The 23,527-nt window shown below is 30.8% G+C and overlaps 1 protein-coding gene across 1 annotated transcript in view; it reads left to right on the plus strand.

The window, feature by feature from the left end:
• The window catches only part of LOC123702815, a 47,380-nt gene extending 25,857 nt beyond the window's left edge, over positions 1-21,523 (plus strand). The window contains exons 3-4 of the mRNA XM_045650617.1: positions 11,874-11,931; positions 19,588-21,523. Coding sequence (XP_045506573.1) covers positions 11,874-11,931; positions 19,588-19,709 — 180 coding nt within the window. The 3' untranslated portion in view covers positions 19,710-21,523. The remainder of the gene's footprint in view (positions 1-11,873; positions 11,932-19,587) is intronic.
• The last annotated feature ends 2,004 nt before the right edge of the window (positions 21,524-23,527 follow it).

Raw genomic sequence — 23,527 nt, forward strand, 5'->3', positions numbered from 1 at the left:
TTATAATCTATATATGTATTTATTAAATTAAATATTATATTTATCGTCGCCTAGTACCCACAACACAAGCCTTAATTGAGCTTACTGTGGGACTAGGTCGATTTGTGTAATACTGTCCTAAAAAAAAAAAAAAAATTATTACGTTAGTATTTACTATTTATCATGAATATATAAAATAACTTTAGTTTTAAATTCAGACATTCGTAATATTTTCTTCTAGTTCCATTAATACCTAACAATTGTATGTATTTCGTCGTTTCTAGCACAGAATAATAACTAGTAGCTTGTTTTCTAGTGTAAAGTAGATAATTACACAAAGCTGAATTAAGATATCAATTGAAATAAAATAAATTGTCATACGATCGATACCGCAGTGCGGATAATAAATTGCAAGAAATGCTATCGAATTCCGATCGACCTTGTTATTAACTTTAATGAGGTACCTATAAGTGCCTAGTTTGTAATTTTATCGCGGATATTTTGGCATAAAATCATATTGGATTTTATCTAGATTAGATAGAAGATAGATATAGATAGAAGTAAACTGTTATATATTATGTACATATTATATTACAAGCGGTCCACCCCGGCTTCGCTCGTGGTACCAACATGCTTACGTTTTCTCCCCGCAAGAACTATTCTCGTACTTCAAGGAATATATTATAAAAAAAGAATTAACGAAATCGGTTCAGAAGTTCTCTAGTTGTGCGCTTACCAACATATTTGGCGATTTATTTTTATAATATACTTAGCTGACAATAATAATAATTTACTCTATTTAATAATGAACACAATTTTATTGTTTTTGAATTTAAATTAATTATTTAATTTAAAATTTTGGGCTAGCCTGAATCAAACAGCATGTATTATAGGTACCTATGCGACTCTCCGATACTATAATCGAATCAAAACATTTAAAGTTTCCATTATAACCATCCATACTAATATTATAAATGCGAAAGTAACTCTGTCTGTCTGTCTGTCTGTTACTCAATCACGCCTAAACTACTGAACCAATTTGCATGAAATTTGGTATGGAGATATTTTGATACCCGAGAAAGGACATAGGCTACCTTTTATTGCGAAATATGTACCACGGGCGAAGCCGGGGCGGACCTCTAGTGTCCTATAATTTTCGTACTCTATTCAATAATTCAAACAAGATGAATGTGAATAAAATGAATGAAATACTTTTTATTGTACATGCACACAAATAGAGATGCACAAAAAGCGGCTTTATCGCTCGAGAGTATTTCTTCCAAGCAACTCGTTGTAGATAGATTTAGAGAGTAAGAATTAAAGAGCAGAGTCAGACAAGGAAAGAAGAAAGAGTAAACATAGAACAGTATTATACACTACAAAATCATTAGTTACACCCATTCTTTTGAATGTAGGTACCTATTGCAGACACAGTATGACCTAAGGGCCAGCGCAGATATGGCGAAGCGCAGTGCAGCGAATTTTTCACTGTCAAGGTATTATCCATATTGGTTTATTAAAATAAAAAATTTGAAATCAAATAACAACAATTTATTTCGGTGAGCATCGAAGCGTCACAGCGCTGCGCTTTTTTAATGAAGACAATGTCGATGTCGATAATAGTTTGACAAAGACAATTTAAAAAAGGGTGCGCTGCGCTCCGCCATATCTGCACCGGCCTTCTAAAGGCATTTTCATAGCCAAGCAAAGCTACTGTTATGAATGTAATGCATACGGCATAAATAAACGTGCACCAGGTGCTGTAATTAGGGTATTCAGAGTTTAGCTTTTAGCAACAATCCTTGCATGATCAATCATGTCTGGCTTGAATAATGGTCAGAAGCGAGGATCCGAAATATTTTATAGTTCTATACAGATAGAATACAATGATGGATTTAGTATTTCCATGTTTGAATTTACGTGAGTATATTTACTTTAGAAATTGAAGACTAACGGATTTTAAATGCGATTTATTCTATACCTATCACACTTAACAGTAAGCGTGGTCACGGGGAAACTAAGATATTGGATGGATGTTGGATTTTCTATTATAAAACTAGATTCAAATGTTGTTTGAATTCGACTTTTTGGAATGGAGTGGCAAATACAACTTCGAGTAAGAAAAGGAGATATCCTTTACCAGCATTTGAACCGGCATTATATGTAGGTACATGTGTAGGAGTTTTGAGTATCAGATTTTTCTTAACAATAATTGTCAATGAATTGAAATATCTGTAATTCTACTGTTGCTGTGAAGTTTGAAGTAGGATGTAAGTACTTTACGAAACCTACCTTTACGAAAAATACATATTATAATGTAAACAAATCTGGTTAACATTGAACAAAAATATTATGATTATAGCCTCCATTAACACAAAACGCAGAAAACACGTGAGTGAAACCGCGGATTAAAGCTAGTCAGTATTTCTTCTTAAAATTCAGAACAACCCTTTCGATTCAAAATTTACTTCAAAATTGTGACTTTATGATTAGTCATTTTTCCGAGAATTAATTTTTATAACATTTCCCTAATACACCTTTCATAACAAATGCTTTTGTATTAGAACTTCTCTCCCATTGCGAAACTTTTAAAAGAGAAACGTGAATTGGCAAAAATTGAGTCACGATCGCTCAAGGCACTGAAAATTGGATAAAATGGTACAATGGTATATATTTTATTAGCTAACTACTACTCTTTTTCACTTGCGCGTATGGCGTTGATCTAATCAGGCCTCAAGGATAAGTTATTCTAATACCTACGTACATCTATACTTAATATTATAAAGCTAAAGAGTTTGTTTGTTTGAACGCGCTATAACAGGAACTACTGGTCCGATTTGAAAAATTATTTCGGTGTTAGATAGCCCATTTATCGAGGAAGGCTGTACCTATATCATTACGCTAAAACCAAACGGACCGGAGCTCGGAGCCACGCGGGTTTAACCGCGGAGCATAGCTAGATTTCAATAATTTTTAAACACTTCAATCGATTAATATTTTATTTAAACATTTTGTTTCCACACATACAAATTTTTATTAATTTTTATCTCATTTAAACTACGTAAAACATCTTTACATTGGTTGGATTTTCTTATCATAGATTAAATTTATATTTCTATCTTAATATATATAAATCTCGTGTCACAATGTTTGTCCTCAATGGACTCCTAAACCACTTAACCGATTATAATAAAATTCGCACACCATGTGCAGTTCGATCCAACTTGAGAGATAGGATAGTTTAAATCTCAAATCGTTTTGAGAAAGCGGGCGAAGCCGCGGGTGGTAAGCTAGTAATATTATATTATAGAAAATGATGAAAGTGATAATGGAAAGAAGTAGAAACAGTAAGTAATAACTTACTATTTCTACTTCTTTCTGAACACTTCTGTAATTTGTACAATTTTCTTTATAAAACATACCAAAAAAGTGAACATTTATAAAATCAAATGGACATAATAGTGTTATGTAAATAGCTCTCATTTGAACCAACGAATCACGATGACGTCCTCAATTCATTAGGGGTCGATTCATTCTCAATAGTACCTACTGTTAGGGCTGTCACAAAATAGTTATAATTGATTTTGGATGCAATAAATATGTATATTAAATGACGTTATTAATGTTCCTATTCCTATTATAATTAGGTAAGCTACAAAAATAAATGAAAAAAAAACATAAATAGGTATTTATTTCATTATCATTTTGAATACATTACTTTTGTTTCTCTTCTTTTATTTATAGGTTTAAAAATAATGTGTGTACAAAATGACACATTAAAATAGCGCTTGTGCATAATTTTTACAATTGTTTAGTTCATTCGAGGTAACAGATTAGCAACCAACAATTTGCCAACATGTCTTCTCACACTAATCGATTATTAAAAAATAGAAACATACTTTTGACAGCCCTACGTCGTGATTTCGGTGGAGTTAATCCATTTTACCGGGGCACCAGCAGCTATTGTTCGGTAAACATACAATTAATCTTGCTGCTACATCAGAGGTATTCGTTTGTTATAAATTAAGTAAATGTAAGGTACATTTCTGTATTTTTTATGCTGAAAAAAGCTTGTTCATTGGTACAATTAAGAGACCTGTCAAATACCAGGGCTGCCGCCTCGGGGTTAATAGCGATATGTAGTTACCCGAAATTCGGAAACATGGTTTTTGCTTTTTTATTATATATACCATTTTATTATGAACTAGCTTCCGCCCGCGACTCCGTCCGCGCGGAAAAATTAAGATTTATTTTTTTTCTACGTATTTTTTCGGGGAAAAAAGTATCCTATTTTATGCCCAGGATAATAAAGTATAATTATACCAAGTTTCATCGAAATCGAACCGTTACTTTTCACGTGATGCCTGAACATACAGACAGACAGACAGACAGACAGACAGACAAAAATTGTTTTAATCACATATTTGTGTTTGGTATCGATCCAGTAACACCGCCTGCTATTTATTTTTTCAATATTTTCAATGTACAGAATTGACCCTTCTACAGATTTATTATATGTATAGATATATTTTGTTTAGTAAATTTTCCTTTGTAGGCTTTCAATTTAAATGTCGCCTTTGGGTTTATTGCAGTTGTCAGCGCAGATTGCTTCTGTGTATCATCTTCGCAAATAACACAGACTGGATTTGTCATAAAATATTAAATATTATGAATTCAATTGATACGATGACCATCTCGGAATCTTATAATCAAAGTAAGCTAGCTACTGGTACTGCAGTATGTATTACTAGCTGCTCCGAGCGGGTTCACCCCCGCGGCTCCACTCCTATTGGTCTAGGCGTGATGATATATAGCATATAACCTTACTCGATAAATGGGCTATCTTACACCGAAAGAATTTTTCAAATCGGATCAGTAGTTTCCGAGATTAGCACGTTCAAACAAACAAACAAACTCTTCAGCTTCAGCAAACGGGTTATTTTATTAGCTTTATAATTGGCAATATAACAGTCAACGAATATATTATGAAAATAAATATTTCACAATGTTATAAGCTATCTATGAATTTTTGACGTGCGTAGCCTCTACTCTAGATTGTGTTATTTTAACAAAGTCAATTTATTTTTATTTATTCACAACTATTGTTATGTATATTGTATACAGATGATTTACGATATGACGTAATACACCGCATAGGTACCTACGTGTAGTTAGATTAATAAATAGATAAACAAACAAAAGAGAGTTGGTCAGTTAGAAAATTCTACTGTAATTAATATTAGTTTAAACATGATTTATTTTATACTAGCTTTCCACCCGCGGCATCGCATGCGTAGTCAAAGAAAAATCCGCATAGTTCCCGTTCCCGTGGGATTTCCGGGATAAAACCTATCCTATGTCCTTTCTCTGGTATCAAAATATCTCTATACGAAATTTCATGCAAATTTGTTTAGTAGATAAGGCGTGATTGAGTAACATACAGACAGAGTTACTTTCGCATTTATAATATTAGTATCGATTATTTTGCTTCATCACTACATAGTATAAAACAAAGTCACTTTCCCTGTCCCTATATCCCTATGTCTACGGACATGTGGCATAATAATATGTTTGATTAAATCTTTCGTTCTCTAAGGTTTTAGTATATAATTTACTAGCTGTCCCCCGCGGTTTCACCCGCATTTCTCCGCTCCTGTTGGTCTTAGCGTGATGATATATAGCCTATAGCCTTCCTCGATAAATGGGCTATCTAACACCGAAAGAATTGTTTAAATCGGACCAGTAGTTCCCGAGATTACCGCGTTCAAACAAACAAACAAACTCTTCAGCTTTATAATATAAGTATAGATTCGATTTTAGATAGAGCTGCGGGAAAAGCTGCGGGAAGAAAACTAGTGTATAGGAACACTACAGTCTACACTAGAACAGACGTAGCTATGCAATGAACAAAGAATTTTAGATGTATTATTTTCCTTGCAATATTTATTCTATTCGCTTATCTACAAACGGAAAAACACATCCGTTCATTTAACTTTCCTCATACCTGACAATATTGATGGAACTTTGTTTTCCAACTTTGTAAACTATTAGTCGTTGCAAGCTGTTTAATACCTATTGTAATAGATATTTCTAATTCTTTATAATATTTTTTACTGTTAAAATTAGTTATTTCTGGTCAAGTAAAGGTTCGCTTATGAAAACTTTATGCTGTATTACTAAGTTTTACAATTTATCTTCTTCCATTAGCATTTACAAAGTCATTGTTTGATAATTAATATTTTATGTATTTTCGATACATAAGATATTAATTATAAACTATAGAAATAGAAGAATATTATCTTGATCACTATTAATATTTAATACCATATTTACTAAAATCGCTTGGTCTCCTCTTATTATTTATCTACAAAAAATACCAAAATAGTCCAATCAACTTTGCTCAACCTACCATGAAAAAAACCTCTACCATTTTACATATCCCCTTAAGATATAGCCTCAAGACAGGCTCATAAAACATACAGTCAGTACATCTTACCACAAAATTAGATCAACCCTTGACCCGACACTTACGGAACTCGACCCTATTTATATATAAATGAGAATAGTTCATGAGGGGAAACTTAAGATGTATGTTCATTTAAATGCGTAAAAATAGAGGAATTTTGTTTGAGTTAAATCAAGCATAGCTGAAGTGAAGGGAATATGAAAAATTATAATAAAAAAAATTATAATTACACTTGAGTAACAGCAGCATCATCAAGGAAATAATAGGGTGTACTCAGAACTATATCGAGGTGTACTTATATATACAAACTTAAGTTTAACTTCGATAGTTTTTGGTTTATAGATCTGTAACATCATAGTTAAAAAAATTATTTCAGATTTTGTTATAACCTTAAACTGCAGTTAGTTTTCTTCAACAATCGTAAATCGTTCAGAAATGTATTCCTTTTCATTCATTTTCCTATTTCCTACTTATTAACGCAATTTTAAAGTGATACACAAAAAAAGAGATACACAAAAAAATGTAAAATCAATTGAAATTTTCGCACCGTCTTATCCTGAACCTTGTTTATGATTGAAGTCGAGCCTTAAAAGCTTTAGTGGAAAAAATCTTCATATTTCAAGTTTCATATTCACGTGGCGTCAAAGCTCAGAGTTACAGAGATCCTAATAAGGCAGTTAGTAAGGAAATGTTTACACTTTCACGAAATTATAAGCTAGGATATAAAGGTACTAATTGCGAGATGAAAGCAGATAAAAATATGTCTTTAATTCTGAGAGCACTTATTGTTACAAATATTGTAAATGATTTTCTGTACGTTTTGCTACGTGTAATGAATAAAATGTAATAACTAATAAGAAAACTGAATGCGTCCTTCTTTGTGTTATGAATATTATTGGGAATGTAATAACTGTGTTCTTCTTTGCATTAAATGTCTGATGTATTATTTACGTAAAATAGTTTCTCAGCAACATTAAAAATCTAAGTCTGTAAAATATTATATTTACAAAAACTAAGCAAATTCATACAACAAAATTTTAAAAAGAATAAAAACAAAGTAACCATTAAATATATTGAATGCACTACAATATTACATTCAAACAGAAACTTCTGTTACCATATTATTATTTTTTATATATAAAACGAATACTTACTCAATGCTTTATAAATATACATTTTCAAAGAATAGAAAAATTCGATCAATGGAATCCAGCATGATTGAATTTTTAAGCTATTGCATAGTTTCTATCGCGGGCCTTGAGCGCGGGGACCGAATCGAGAAATTCCGTAACGAAAAAACCTCACGCTCCCCACTCCGACGGGCGGAGGTGTGGCTTGCAGGCATAGCATGCAATAGCTTTACCGCGGCAGTCCCCGAGTGCCACACGTCGTTTTTTTCGTTCTCTATATCATTTTCATGACATGATAATATATCTTCACCACGTCCGACGTATCTTGCAATAAGATTCAAAGTCACGTTGTAATATATCAGGAACCGGGAATCTTTTGAAGTGTAACTCGCACTTAACGTCAGGGACAGGAATAAACGACCTCCCAACACGCTGTCATCTTGGCTATTGGCACGGGATTTATATTGTCTGTTACAGGATATATATGGACAAATAGCGAATAGTTTGTGTACTGCAGGTTGATATCTGAGTTTGATTGAACGCGCTGATCTCGGGAACTATTCAAACTCAAACTCAAACATATATATTATTCAATTAGACTTTTTTAGGACTTTCGAAGCGTCATTACATATTTTTAACATTTACCACCGATTCGGAAAGCAGTATCTATGGGGAAGAACCGGCAAGAAATTCCATAGTTGGTCTTTTAAAAGCATGTGAATATTACAATTGAATTTTACATAATATGTAACTTATGTTTAACTAATAACAGTAATTGCATTTATTTACTTTTCACAGAAACTCAGGCATATATTTGTTCAATTAGTCTTCTAGAAGCACTTTTTAATCGTCACAATGATATCATTTATCCCCGGTTTCTATAGAGTCGGCAAGAAACTTTGTAGTGCGTAATATTTAATTTATCATGTACCACCAGTTTAGAAAGCATTTTCTACAGAAAAAAAACGGTATGAAACCTTCAAAGTACAATTGATGTTCTTTTAAGTCGTGTTATTGAAAATGAAGAATAAAAGATGAGATTGAAACACTATCAACGTATAACTTAGATAACTAACAACTATAAAATAGGCGGCTTCGCGATTAACATAGGTACTTAAAAGTTAAAGTAATTTCAACTGAAATAACGTAGCATTTCTCGACTATTTGTAGGCACAAGTTAAGGTCAAATAGTTTCCTAAACGACAAGGAATTATAACAAGTGATAACTGCGTTAAAAACAACCGACTTCAAACTTGCACTTGCAAAATTTACAAATACCTACAGACAAAAATGCTCATAAAATAAAAACTACTGGGCCTATCCGAATAAAATTTTTATGGGACCAATTCGACACCATCCCGCATCGAACAAAAAAAGAATCACGTAAATCGGTTCAGAAACCTCGGAGTAATCGGTGTACATACATAAAAAAAAAAAAAAAAAAATATACCGGCCGAATTGATAACCTCTTCCTTTTTTTTGAAGTCGGTTAAAAAAGAGAGCATTTTTTTATTTCTATCGCAATACCAAATCTCTTAGGTCAGAAATAAATCTTGATTCAATCTCGGATACGATAGTGGGCTTCAGAAAGTTATAATTGAAAAACTTCAACCGTGACCATTGTACGCCTAACTGACGTTTTGATAACTGCCTGATTTCTATTTCGTTATTTGTGGGTGAAATTTGTAAACCAGCGAATCGTTAGAACTTTTTCTAGCTTAGATTAGACCTGTGTAGTGTAGATTCGTCTGATGTGATTTATCTGAATACTTAAAAACTAAACAAATTACCTATATACCTGCTTACAATAACCTTCCTATTCAACTACTATATCTATTGAAAAAGCGAAATGTACTTTTAAATATCTGAGTATAGTAACGGACTTTGTTTATACTATGTAGAGTTAATAATATACTATCTGTGGTACGGTCGGTTTCAATCGCAAACGAACTCGCCGGTAAAAGCGTTGTTTAGCGTAGTTCCTATAGCTTTTGTGGTACATAAATTACATCTATGCCAAGTATAATAAAATCAGTTCAGTTCTTTAAATTAAATGTTTATTTAGTTTACAACGTACACACAATTATTTAAATTGGTCATATTTGAAAGGCAAAGCAAGGTTAGATTTACACATGCACAAAGTATTCGATCAAACCCTGTACCGATGTGTTAAAAGTTTAATGCCAAAAACAAAACTTTACACTGGTCATAAATAAAGCGTGTTCAACAAAATGTGAAGGAAATGCAGTAAGTTTGGCAGTTAGGCGACTCGAGTCGTTTGATTCCAATGGCTCAGTAATCAGTGGTTAAGAACCTAGCTGTATATGTCGTGGGTTTGATTGTGAAGTATTGAGTTGTGAATATTAAATATATTAATGTATGATTTGTATGCATAAAGGCATTTTTTTTTTTCAATTAAAAATTTTGGTAAAAAATTATGCCCTTATACATCTTTTGCGGTCTAATGTTGGTATTATTTTGTCAAATATCCGGGAATATATTTCATTATGTGTCGTAAAACAATATTAGAATCGTAAATAACTGACTAACTTTGTTGTTTTGCATGATAATATTCCTCTACTGAGTTTAACGTTTACACAACAATATACGTATAAAAACAACCAGGTTACATATTTAAATTAGCTATTTAATAAAACAAGCCTATATTGTTTTCAAAGAGAAAAATAAACGTATTTGCGTACATTACACGTTTTCATTTTACACAATTCATAACACACGCAAATATTTTGCAATACCGCTACGAGTCGTGTAGCAAATTGCCTACAAAAGGCTACGGCGTAGCTGATAAAAATTTATAATCCATGACCGAGTGCTACGAAAATGGTGTTGGGCTAGACAAAAATAAACTTGGTTAACAACTACAAGAATAACAAATTTACTTTATTTAATAATATATATTTTTTATAACTTTAGAAGCTTTATCCCTTGAGCTTTTTTTCGAAAAAGTTTAAAACTTTACGAAAACCAATTCATAACTCTTTATTGAAGATATTAAACATTACTTTTATTAATAGAAAGTTACTTTGATTAAAAAAGTGCGTGTCAAGTACAATAAGGAGTTAGATCTTGATTTGACGATGAAAAAGCATAAAGGCACATTGCAAATGGCAAAAGTTTTTATAGTTCTTTTGCTATTTGGAGTGGATGAACTTATCAAAGATCGTATAAATTGGCCCAACCATTCTTTTACAAATAGAGTACTGTATCAGGAGTAAGATTTCATGTGTTCTTCCTTGATAAAAAAATGAATCATACTACGTTATTATTTTTTATGAGTATATCGCTGTAAAACAATCTTATTGAATTAAATATCTGTTCATAAACACTTGTAAAATTATTTTACAATTTACATGAATTAAAATAAATTGAGTTTGTGTATTCCTTGGCGTGGGTTTATTAATAATTGTGATGTGTTGTGTGTCAGAAGAAATATTTTTTACTCAATTAAATCTATACTAATATTATAAAGCTGAAAGAGTTTGTTTGTTTGTTTGAACGCGCTAATCTCAGGAACTACTGGTCCGATTTGAAAAATTCTTTCGGTGTTAGATAGCCCATTTATCAAGGAAGGCTATAAGCTATATATCATCACGCTAAGATCAACAGGACCGGAGCCTTGTGGGTGAAACCGTCAACCGTGGAGCGCAGCTAGTTTAATGATAAACAAAATATATTCCAAACACGATGACTAGATATGCCACGTCCATTAAATTTCGTAAACTCTCCCCTATTTGAATATATTAGCAGTTATGAACCCTTTCTAAGGCTAGCAACCCATTAAAACAACCTTTACAAGTTTTTAGTATCTCAAAGAGACGGTTTATGCTTTTTAATTAATTTATTTTAATAATGTTCTTGGCCTACGGTGCTTTTTAACTTTGGAAAGCTAAATATAGATTGTTAAGGTTTGTAATAAAATATTTTGAAACTTTAATTTAAAAAATTATATGATTTATATTGCAGTACAAAAATGTTATTAGAGATACCATTATAGTTCTGAATAGGTAGTCTTTAGGCAGAACAACGTTTTCCAGGTTATCTTGAAATGCATAAAATATTGTGACATTTATTTTAAAGACGCTTTTACGCTTAACCTGTATGCTTATAATTATTTGTATGTACCCGATTCCTTTAGACTCAATATTGACCCACATTACACGAATATATTTAATCAAAATTTTGTACTACTAGGATTCGGTGACAATACAAAAATTGTTAAAAAAGAAGCCTATTTTTAACTATAGGTATTCATTGATACGATATTCTCTTTGTTCCAGAAATATGTAAGCGAACTGACAGTGGTGAGGGATTGCGTGCCGACATGCAGCGAAAAAGGTATTTTTTAATATTTTAATTGGCATTTATCAGCATGTTATCATGTTACATCTTTCTAGCTTTTCCCGTTATCTATATACATAATATATAAAAATGAAACCCGTTTCGCGTTGTCACGGCATCACGCGTGAACGGGTGGACCGATGTCGATAATTCTTTTTTTATTATATTCCTTGAAGTACGAGGCTAGTTCTTATGCGTCGAGGAAACGTAAATATTTACCACGGGGGAAGCCAGGGCGGACCGCTAGTTGCAGTATAAAAGCTATGTTATCAAAGGTCAGGAACAAGTATTTATGTAGTTGATGTTTTATTATATTCTAATAAGCAGGTACATAAGTAAAACTGTTAAGCTTAATCACAGAATAATAACTAGTAGCTAGCTGGCTTAATCAATATCCGTTCAGTTGTTTTGAGGTAATTGAGGAACAAACATTCATTCAACTATCCACACAAACATTAAAATTCTAACCCAAGATCTAATATATATTCTAAAGGCGAAAGTTTGTAACTATGGATGTATGGATGTATGGATGTTTGTTACTCTTTCACGTAAAACTACTGAACCGATTACAATGAAATTTAGCACACATATAGAGGGTAACTTGGATTAACACATAGTTTTTATCCCCGAAATCCCACGAGAACGGGAACTATGCGGGTTTTCCTTTGTAAACGCGGGCGAAGCCGCGGGTGGAAATCTAGTTATAAATATTTTTTAAACTACAGCTTGATGTTCTTTTTATTTTTTTAACTTCTTCGCTGCTCACTCAATTGATTTTATTGACTTTAAGCCATCTAATTGCAATAAGTACTTAGACATGACTATGGACATGACGGTACATGAATTGCAATGTATTAGATACTAGTTCCTCAGTATTTCGAACCTATACTTCCATTGGTAAAAGTTTTATTGAAAAGAAACACAATTTAATGCAATACTCATGAAGAATTATATTTTCACATAATATAAAGGTATATCAATGCGTGAAGCAAAAAAATTGTAGGTATCCCTTTTTACGAAAAATACGCAACGGGTACGATATATTATCTACAATGTACATTGTACATAGCTAACTTTTAGTTGATGAAGAAAATAAAATATAATACTTTATTTATTTAATTATTACAATATAAAATTCTCATCAACCATTTTCCTAAAATACATATCATAATTAAATAGAACGATTATAAAGTTTTATGTCCATTGAAATGATTTTTCAGTTGTAATAAAGAAATAGAACTTTACCTCCAGAAAGGCTTCAAGTGCGTGAAGGTAAAGCTGCAATTTTGTGACACATTTAGTGTTTAATTGCGTTTCTAGGCATTTTGACCTAGATCCTAGGTTCATGTACGTGATGTAGATCTTAAGGGATGAATTTTTGAAACGTTTTATTATAGAAATAAGTATAAGTTTGTGATCTAAAATACATGTCTTGAAATAGTGCTTGTTCGTTTTTCAACGTTGAGAATATTTTTTCATTCAGTCATTTATAGACACGTAGCATCATTTCTCATAATCCTTGTATTTTAGTTGTGCCCACAAGGCAGAATAAAGAAAACATATTATTTTAAAATAAATAAAAATAATTAATTTTTTTCAGTCCATATCACCTAATAAAATAAAGTTCTGTTCTCATTTCTCAGTGTTTATTCGGCCACAATTTAATTAAAAAGCAATCTGTAAAAGTGTTCCATATTTGCTGAAGTTAAATTAAATATACCAACACAATTTAAGATATTAATGTCTCTACAAAAACTAGGAGAACACACACACGAACATAGTAAAAAATAGAACTATTTTTCTGTTCCTAAAACTTCATGTTTCTATTCAAGCACACTTATTAGTGTTTCCTAAGAATTTTCGTGTTGTCACCAAACAAAATTCTATAACCAGTTTAACAGATTCCCAAAATGCAGACAGAAATGTTCCAATCAAACGAGCTCCAAAAATTCTACAAACACAAAGGCTTTGAACTAGGACTATTCTAACTTTTAGTGCTAACGCTTGAAAATCCTAGGGATTTTTCATTTTGCATACAAGTACTTTGATCAATATCAATATTATGTAGGTACTTACAAAAATTTTAAAGTACAATTTCATTGTTTATTTAGAAGCCAATTGTATCATTATTTTGTGATAATCTTTGTTTTAAACAATAATTTTATTATCTGAGCTCTATGTCATTTTGGCCAATAAGATGTTTGCATATCAAAGGTAGAGCTAATTTAAAACTAACTCCGTTCATTACTTTAATTTGCCAAGTGCCTTTTAACTGCAATAATACAAGTAGACTTTCACCATTCATCACTTAATATACTTATAATATGTTGGGTATGGTTTTTATCTGTAGGAAACCGATTCCTACCGATAAAAACCTCAATACGTGAAGTACCTAACAGTAGGATTTATCACAATTTCTTTTCTCAAAAAATAAGCATAAATTATTTCTAAACTTTCTCTTTCTAAGTTTAAATCAAATTTCAATTAATTTTTCAGATATCGAAAGTCTTCCTATTGATAAATTGTGTAATTCGTACACTATGCTTAAAACTGCTAACCTGAATCTCAAAATCTCACAACTTCTTTCAAAACATTCCACATTTGCGCTCATAACCCAGCAAATCTGACTCATAAAAGAAATTGTGTGAACAATTTGTTTCTAGTTTTTCTCCCTACGTGAACTCGCGTTTATTTGAGAACATTAACGTGAACGTCCTACATTACACTCCATTTGGGGCTCTTTACAAATCGCCTCATTTCGCTATCCGTTCCCATTGTTTAACTGATTTTTAATTGATATAAGTGTTTCTGGTTGTTTTGTTCCTCTAGTAGATATTGTATGGTGATTTGTTATTTATAATTTTGATTGTTTAGCATTATATTAGGCACCTATTCGTGAATAGTAGTACTACATAGTATATAAAACAAAGTCGCTTTCTCTGTCCCTATGTCCCTTTGTATGCTTAAATCATTAAAACTCCGCAACGGATTTTGATGCGGTTTTTTTAATAGATAGAGTGATTCAAGAGGAAGGTTTTAGTATATAATTTATTAGGTTTTAGACAAAGCTGGCGAAGCCGCGGACGGTAAGCTCGTATATAATAAACGATAAATAAATAACCTCTTTCATAATTTACCTATATGTTCAGATATCAAAATATGATCTTTTTTATTATTCGTTTTTCTATATTTCGCTGGTCTTTGGCTTCAACTTTTTCTGTGGATTTTTGTAATAAAAAGATTAGAAAGTATTTTTAAATGCCGGCTTAGGGCTAATTAGCTTTCACATTTTGCTTAAAACATTACTACCTAAATGAGAGCTTTGATAAGGGCTTAATTTTACGGAATTTGTCTCATAACAAATTTGAATCCCAAAAATTTTAACTCCAAATGACTGTAATTTAATATCTGTAACATGTCATTCGTTAATTAACAAAATGTAATTATCCGTTTCTGTATGCAAAATGAAATAACCTATACCTACTAAATATAATATAGAAGCACACAATAGAAAGTAATGATTAATTTAAATGTTTTATTCATATCTTGGCTTGGAATATTTGAAATTGCGAAGCACGCTTTGTTCCTTGGCAGGCGGCCATCTTGCCAGATTCTGCGATGATAATATTTTCCAAATCGATAGGAAATAACGTATTTTGAATATCTAGCTCAAAATTTGGCTGGGAATTGTTCTGTTCTAATTCTTTGCGATAGGAAATGTATTTTCTAGAAATATCGAGGCCAAGATTGGTGATAAAACCATCAAAATGTTTGGTTTCCGATAGCTAGCTAGATGGACATGATTAGGTAGTAACTAATTATGGATTCACATATTTAATAAAAGATGTTTTACTAACACTTTATTATCTATTTATAGACATAAAAAACTAAATTGTATCCTGTAATAGAAAGCTTGCTCTTTTAGACAGATGTAATAAGGCAGACAAAAAAAAATATTTGTTTACGTTTTGTTCCCGAGTAAATAACAAGAGGCGACACAACACAATTATTCTATACTAACGCGTTCCGCGGTTTTACCTGCGTGGCTCCGCTTCTGTTGGTCTTAGTGTGATGATATAATATAGCCTATATATAGCCTTCTTCGATAAATGGGCTATCTAACACTGAAATAATTTTTCAATTCGGACCAGTAGTTCCTGAGATTAGCGTGTTCCAACAAACAAACTCTCTTCAGCTTTATAATATTAAAAGTATAGATTCATAGTGACTTCTAAATCACAAATAATTCTATTTACACATATCTACTACCTACATTCGTGGCAAAGCAAAGACAAGATATTCGACTATCAATACCGACTTAACTTTAACGTGTGGATAAGACGGAAAACCTTCAATACGTGGCGAGAATTTTATACCACTATCCGAATGACGCCATTTTATGGATATCACGTGGCTTTGTCGGTTACGGAATATTTAAAAAGAGCTTTTTACCCTTTTTATTTTTCTTGGGTATTTAATATTTATTTATTTTGCATCGGTTGTTAATTTGAATAAGTAATAAATAAAAACTATAATATTTCCCATTACTACAACACTACAACTATTATATTCCATTTTGACCCCCTTATATAAGCAGGTAGGTATGTGTAAATATTTGGAATCGTATAACGTGTGAAGTGTAAAAATAATAAAAATTATAAAATAGAATACCTATTTGAATTCACAATAATATGTTAAAATCATAGCTTGTGTTAATTGCTTAGCATAATTGATTAGTTCAACATTTAATCGATGTGTTATTTAATTAATTATTCAACTAATACCTACCTATATTATGTAGAAGTCAGCCTTATATAAACTTCTCAATTTTAAATGTCTGCATGAAATATTTCTAATTATTTTTTTAAGATTTTTCAAACCAAAGGCTTTCACAACATTCCTTAATCCCACTCAATAATAATAATTAATAAAAAGCACAGCGCGTTATTGAAAAAAAAAAAAACAACAAGTCAATTCTCCAACAGCTAAATGTTTTCTGTAGATGGATTTGAAGGATTTACGAAAGTGGCATGGCATTTATCAAGAGAGCATCTTGGGATGATGTTGTGTGATATATTATCTTGTAAGCGGCCATTTTGTTTGTTGGGAAACATTTTTACGCCCCACCTGACTGGCGGGAAAATAACTGACTTTAATGATACATGGGTTTGACGTATTCTATGTAAAAATATAAAGGTTTTGACGTTTAGAAGTAATATTTAGATAGTGTTTTCCTGTCTGGTTGTGTATTTTCATGTATGTGTGCAAGAAATAGTGAGTATATTAAGTTGTGTAGTTGGTCTGACAATTAAGATATTAAACTGTTCGAATATTGCGTAAGCTATTAAGTAGTTATAAACAAAAAAAATGGCAAAATGTATAATTAATATTGTATGTAATCGGCAGCTTTATCACTATTGTCAATTTGTCATTGGTTTCAGTAAATTTCAAACTTATAAATATTATAGACTACACTATTAGAAGAATGGCAAAAGCGAGATATTTTCGGACGGATTTGATACAAATGAATGTTGCATATTCATATAATATGCTTAATTTAACAGGATAAAAAATATAAAATTAGGGATTGTGAAATTTTGCTAGAATTACCGAGCAACCAAAGTTTTAGAATAAATATTTGGTGTATTCGTATTTTGAGATCAACGAAGAGTGAGATTAATTTTAAATATAAGCGGAGTATGAGCAGACGATCTTTAATTAACTTTTGTAGGTACATGAGTCTTTGCATATAGGTCTATGTGTACATTTATAAAATAATCACTACATAATATAAAACAAAGTCGCTTTCTCTGTCCCTATGTCCCTATGTATGCTTAAATCTTTAAAACTACGCAACGGATTTTGTTGCGGTTTATTTTAATAGATAGAGTGATTCAAGAGGAAGGTTTTAGTATACCTATAATATAATTAATTAGGTTTTAGACAAAGCGGGCGAAACCGCGGGCGGTAATCTAGTATAAAATAATTTAGACTCCTTTTTTATTATGGCCATAACATATTTTTATCTTTAAATGACCATGTCTGCTATCACTTAGTTTTATAAACAATAAGGATGAAATTAGAAATATACAAAGTTAAATATAATAAATAAAAATGATACTGTTGAAAAATAAGGCCAAATGTACAGAACAAAAAATCTTTTATCGATTTATTTATTATTATAATATGTATTGATGCATGACCTTTCTTAAAAAGATATACGAAGCAAATTCGAAAGGTAAAACAAACTGTAGGGTCAACACAAAGCTATATAATTTCGATACGGATCATTAAAGTCCCTTTTTACGGTTTTTACAGAGAAATACATGAATTTTATCGTGTTTTTATATAGATTAATTTAATCCGAATTACCACAATTTATTTTAACTTGTTATTTATTTACGATCATAGGATAAAATAAACATTATACCTATTATGGGTCAAGTGTGAATTCAATTTCGATTATGAGTTGTTTGTTTTTCTCTGTAATAAAAAATAACATTGTAATTTAATTAAATCATTAGCTACTGAAACCATAGAAACTGTAGTTTTGTTAAATACTAGCTGTGCTCCGCGGTTTTTATCCGCAGTGCTTCTCTCCTGTTGTTCTTAGCGCAATGATATTTATATAGGTAATAATGCCTATAGCCTTCCTCGATAAATGGGCTATCTAACACCGAAAGAAATTTTTTACAAATCGGACCAGTAGTTCCTGAGATTAGCGCGTTCAAACAAACAAACAAACTCTTCAGCTTTATAATATTAAGTGTAGATTACATAGGAGTTTTTGAAAACAGTAATAACGATAATGAATTACGAGAGTAGGTATGTACCTACATATCGGAAGGACCAAAAAATTCTACATAAAAAAATACTAATGGAAAATAGAGCAATGTAGAGAAGGATAAAAACCTTTTTTTTATTTTTTATTTGATTTGATGCATAAATAAAAACAGACATTATTTTCACTTAATTTCCTTAAAATCTGCAGATTTGGAATAAAATATGTTTGATTAATATGAAAATAATGTATGAACAATAAAAAATAAATTGATATAGTCAATATTATACGTTTAAGTAGACGTAATAATTATTTTATGAAATCGGTATAATTCGGTTTACTGTACCCTAGGCCTAAAGAAACCATTAAAGAACATCTGAAAAGCAAATAGGTTGATGATAATTGTATAATAGCGTTTTATTACTCAATTGTTATTAGGTACTAATTTAGCTCTTATTTTGCGTAATAAACGTTATTTTCGCAAATTACGTAATAGGAGCGTAATAAGTTTCTACGTCAAATAAATAGATATTTAAAGTCAGCTAAATTATGAATGCAAATAATTTATTTTATTAGGTTTAGTTTAAATTATAAGGAATATTTATTTATTTATTTATAAGAGGCTGGACGTGATTTTATACGTTTCAAAAAATATATATATTACTTATTAGTAAAAAACAAAGTCACTTTCTGCTGCCTGTCCATCCTTCTGCTTATATACCGTAGGTACGTAAGTACATGTGTACCTACGCGAACGATTTTGATGTACTTTTTTGGAGATAGAGTTGTATATATGAGGAAGGTACAATTTATTAAGTCTTTGACAACGTGAGCGTTTTACCATATTATTGATCTTTTTTTTTTCTTTACAGAATGGTGGGGAGCACGTACATTCTGCTGCGACTCGGATGAGTGTAACTCAGCCTACACGCAGAAGCCTGCCATTGCAATATTCACCATGGCTGTCACGGCCGCCATCTTGTTTTTACATTGACGCGCGTAATGACGGCTCTTATGTTTTTTTTTTAATTATGTGATTTGAACGTTATTGCTTTTTATTGTAATATGAGTTTATTAATATTATTTTGTATTTATTAAATAATTTCGCCTGTAAGAAAAGTTATGTGCCTATTGTGTTAAAATAATTTAAAATTTTACAAACAATATTTTTAATATTTTCTTGTACCATCTGTTCATTCCTATAGAATTTGAATAACAACGTTACTGTCCTAACCAAACACATTTGCTGTGCAAACAACTCACAAAATATGACTAAAGATGATATCCTCTGTTTCAAACCTTAATTTTTAAAGAAATTTTGCGAGCAAAATATGTTTTAATCAGTCGAGAAGAATTAAAATTAAAATTTAATGTTATTTATGCGTTTTACATAAATTTGCTATTATGTTTTTTATGAAAGAGAGAGGTGAAACATAAATTCATTTCATGAAAAACCGAAATATCAAAAAGCTGGAAATTAGGTCGCACACTCTTTGTATGTAACGCATAACAAAGGGACTATAGATAGTTTAGCATCAGAAATACAAAATATTTACCACATATTGGCAAAACCACACATATACAAAAGCGTTTGAGATACAAAGGCAGATAAAAAGATAATTTCAAGCCTACATTGGAGACAAAAGCGTAATGTTTCAGTGGTCTTTTTATTTTTTTTTTTATTTTAGTCACTCATTGTGCTTCGTTGGAATTCCCTTTACAGCACAAAGTAATGGCGGTTTTTTGTTAACAATAAATTGGGTACTTATAAAACTTTGTTAACAAATTGAAGTGTTATTTTAATTAGGAATGAAACTAAAAAGTTTAACTTTCGGATAGTGATGTTAATAGGATTGTCACGTTTTAAGTTTTAGGTATTATTTTTTGAAGAGATATCTACTTGATTTATAAGCGTACACAATACACTTAAAATTAATATCCTTATGATGGTACAATATTAATATTACAATTATTGCATAGGTTACTGTTTTCAAAGATGTGACAGTCCTATACCAAGTCCACTTTCGGTATACCAAGCTCAAAAGAGGTTATAGTTTTGCATACGTTGAATAGGTACATACAAAATATTATAAAATTCTGGACGTATTTTTTTTCGGATAGAAGAATTCTTAAAACTCTTATGTGTACATCCCTAACAAGCAACACGCCCAAATTTGCCATCCGCACGTGAGATATCGTTTAAGATTATGTTTTTAGAGACAAAATGCTCACATTAGCGAAGCGTTATATGCTAGCTGCGCGAAGCTAGAGAAGAAAACATGGATTCTAAGGAAAAATAAAAAAAAATGACGTAATTTTGTTGTTTAAATATTTTTTAGGTGATCAGTGTATGCAAAACTACAAGTCCCTTCGCGCTTAGTATACCAATAGTGGGACACCCTGTATATTGAAAAGCATGCTTCTAAACACGTACAAAAATGTCCTTTTAAAACCAAAAAAACAACAAGACGGAAACAAAACTGCAATCAATCTTTCACTCTAAAGAACCAAAAAAAGTACTTGAAATAGGACAATTTTTTACGAATTTTAAACAAAATTTAAGACACAGGCCTTAATCATATTAAATTCGAATCCACGGGCTCAATTACCTCTCCGTTCTCTTAAAATGAAAGTGCTGTTTCAAAGGCAATTTAGCCAAAGTTGATAACTGGCAAGTTAGCACTAATGGTTTTATAATTTACGAATTAAACATCTACAGTACAGAAATTAACTCAAACGGACTTTTAATATAATTTATCTTGGTTTCGGCGTTCTTCAAAAATAGTTATGTACCGTGATTTTAAATTTTAAAACAAATTGTATTTAAACAAGTGTGAAGATCCCTTTAAATTGTTTTATATTTTATTTCGATTTTATAATTATGTAAAATCTTCTTTATTATTATTATTATTATTTATGTATAGTATAAAGTAATTGTTATAGTTTAAATTCCTTTACACTAACTTAGATTAATGGAAATAGAATACATAGATGTAGAGTTTAATTTGCAATTTTAATGTGAATTTATTGTGAAAACGTACAAAATATATATTAATGATATTATTTTTAATAGAGGTGATAAGCTAAACTGACTTTTCATGGGTAACGGAGATTAAAATATCAATAAATTAATATAAACGGTGCATTTACATCAAATGAACATAGAGCTTGAGCAAGAGCAAGAGCATTCTTTCGTGATCTTTGTGTAAACGAAAACTCGTAGTGTTGTTCAGTATTAGAACATTGCATAGAATGTTTTCGAACGCACTAAGAACAACGAAAGAATGCTCTACGCCTGTTTACACTAAAATAATTTGACATAGTGGGGTTAGAATGAGCATTTGCTCGTTTGATGTAAATGCACCGTGAATAATTGCACTTATAATAGGAATTGATAATAAAACTATAGTTCAAGTTATGGCGTGATAAGGCGATGTTTTACAACCAAGCAATGCCTCGACTTAGCGTCTACTGGCTATAAACGGTTATATTAAAACAACCCTTTTCTGTATTATTATTTTAATATTTATTATTAGTTAGTTTTCAACCATTTACCAGATACTATAGATAGATATTCTATATTCTGCTTTAAAAAAATATAAAACAGTTAAAATAATCCATGAAAAGTCAGTAACTTTTATTGGCTATCTTATTTAAGCATTTTCTCCGATATATCAGCTATAGAAACAAAAAGATAAATGTCGAATTAGATTAAAATTTAACATTTTAGAAATTAAAAAATTAATATATTACATCATTTTAAAAAGACGAACAAATGTGTTTGTTTCTCTGGCTGATATATTGTCGATAAAAGGGTCACTTCACACTGTACAAAAACGAACCGAACGTGGACCAGTGTGAAGTGTCCTTTATATATTATACAATAAGTTCGCTTCGTTATAGAAATACATAAATGAACGCTTTATAGATCTTATCACGAAAACATCAAAACTGAATAATTCTAAATTATCCTATAAATCTATTTAATCAGTAAGTTAGATATTGTAAGTCACTTAATGTAAGGAAATGGATGTTCTGAAAATTTAGTAGGTTATATTTTTAAGAATTCACGTTAAATTTTGAATTCTCGTTTTAATATTATGTATTAAATAATATGTATTTTCCGTTAAATCTGAATTCTTACATTTGAAAATTGCTATTTTAAATTTAGTTTTTATTAAATAGGTACATAATCAATAATCATACAAAAGTTTTATCTATGAGAAAATCTAGAATCGTTTAGAAAAGTAAAAAGATAAATTATTATAATGTAATGAAAATTGCACTTTGTTTCCTGCTTTTAAATTTATTACAAAATGCTTTTGTTAAATATGTAGTAAGATATTTTTACTAATTTGCCTTCAACACAAATATTAACATTTATTGTTATTTTTTTTTTTGTATCAAATGCGTATGCAAAATATTGTGTTTTTACCATATTGTATTGAGAATATTTAAATGATTTATTAAGTTTAGATATAACACTATAAGTACAAGCAATAAAGACCGGTTTCTGAATCGAGAATTGATTTAATTTGAGAAATCTTATGTCACATACAAGAAAATATTAAATCAATATTTAAGTATGGTTTGAGACTTTCCTAACGACAATTATTCAATTCAGCAATCGGATCGGATCGGATCTGGCCGGATATCGTATTTTTATTTATATTTAGTATTGTATTAAATGCAACTACGCATAGTTATGCTATTTAGATTTCGTTCCTAGCTAAATAAAGACCAATTTATCACTCATTTATATTGAGTTTTGTTGATAAACTCCGTGTACACTGTACCTTTGCATTTATGGAT

This window comes from Colias croceus, chromosome 24 (genome assembly GCF_905220415.1).
Source record: "Colias croceus chromosome 24, ilColCroc2.1".
Taxonomy (NCBI): Eukaryota; Metazoa; Arthropoda; class Insecta; order Lepidoptera; family Pieridae; genus Colias; species Colias croceus.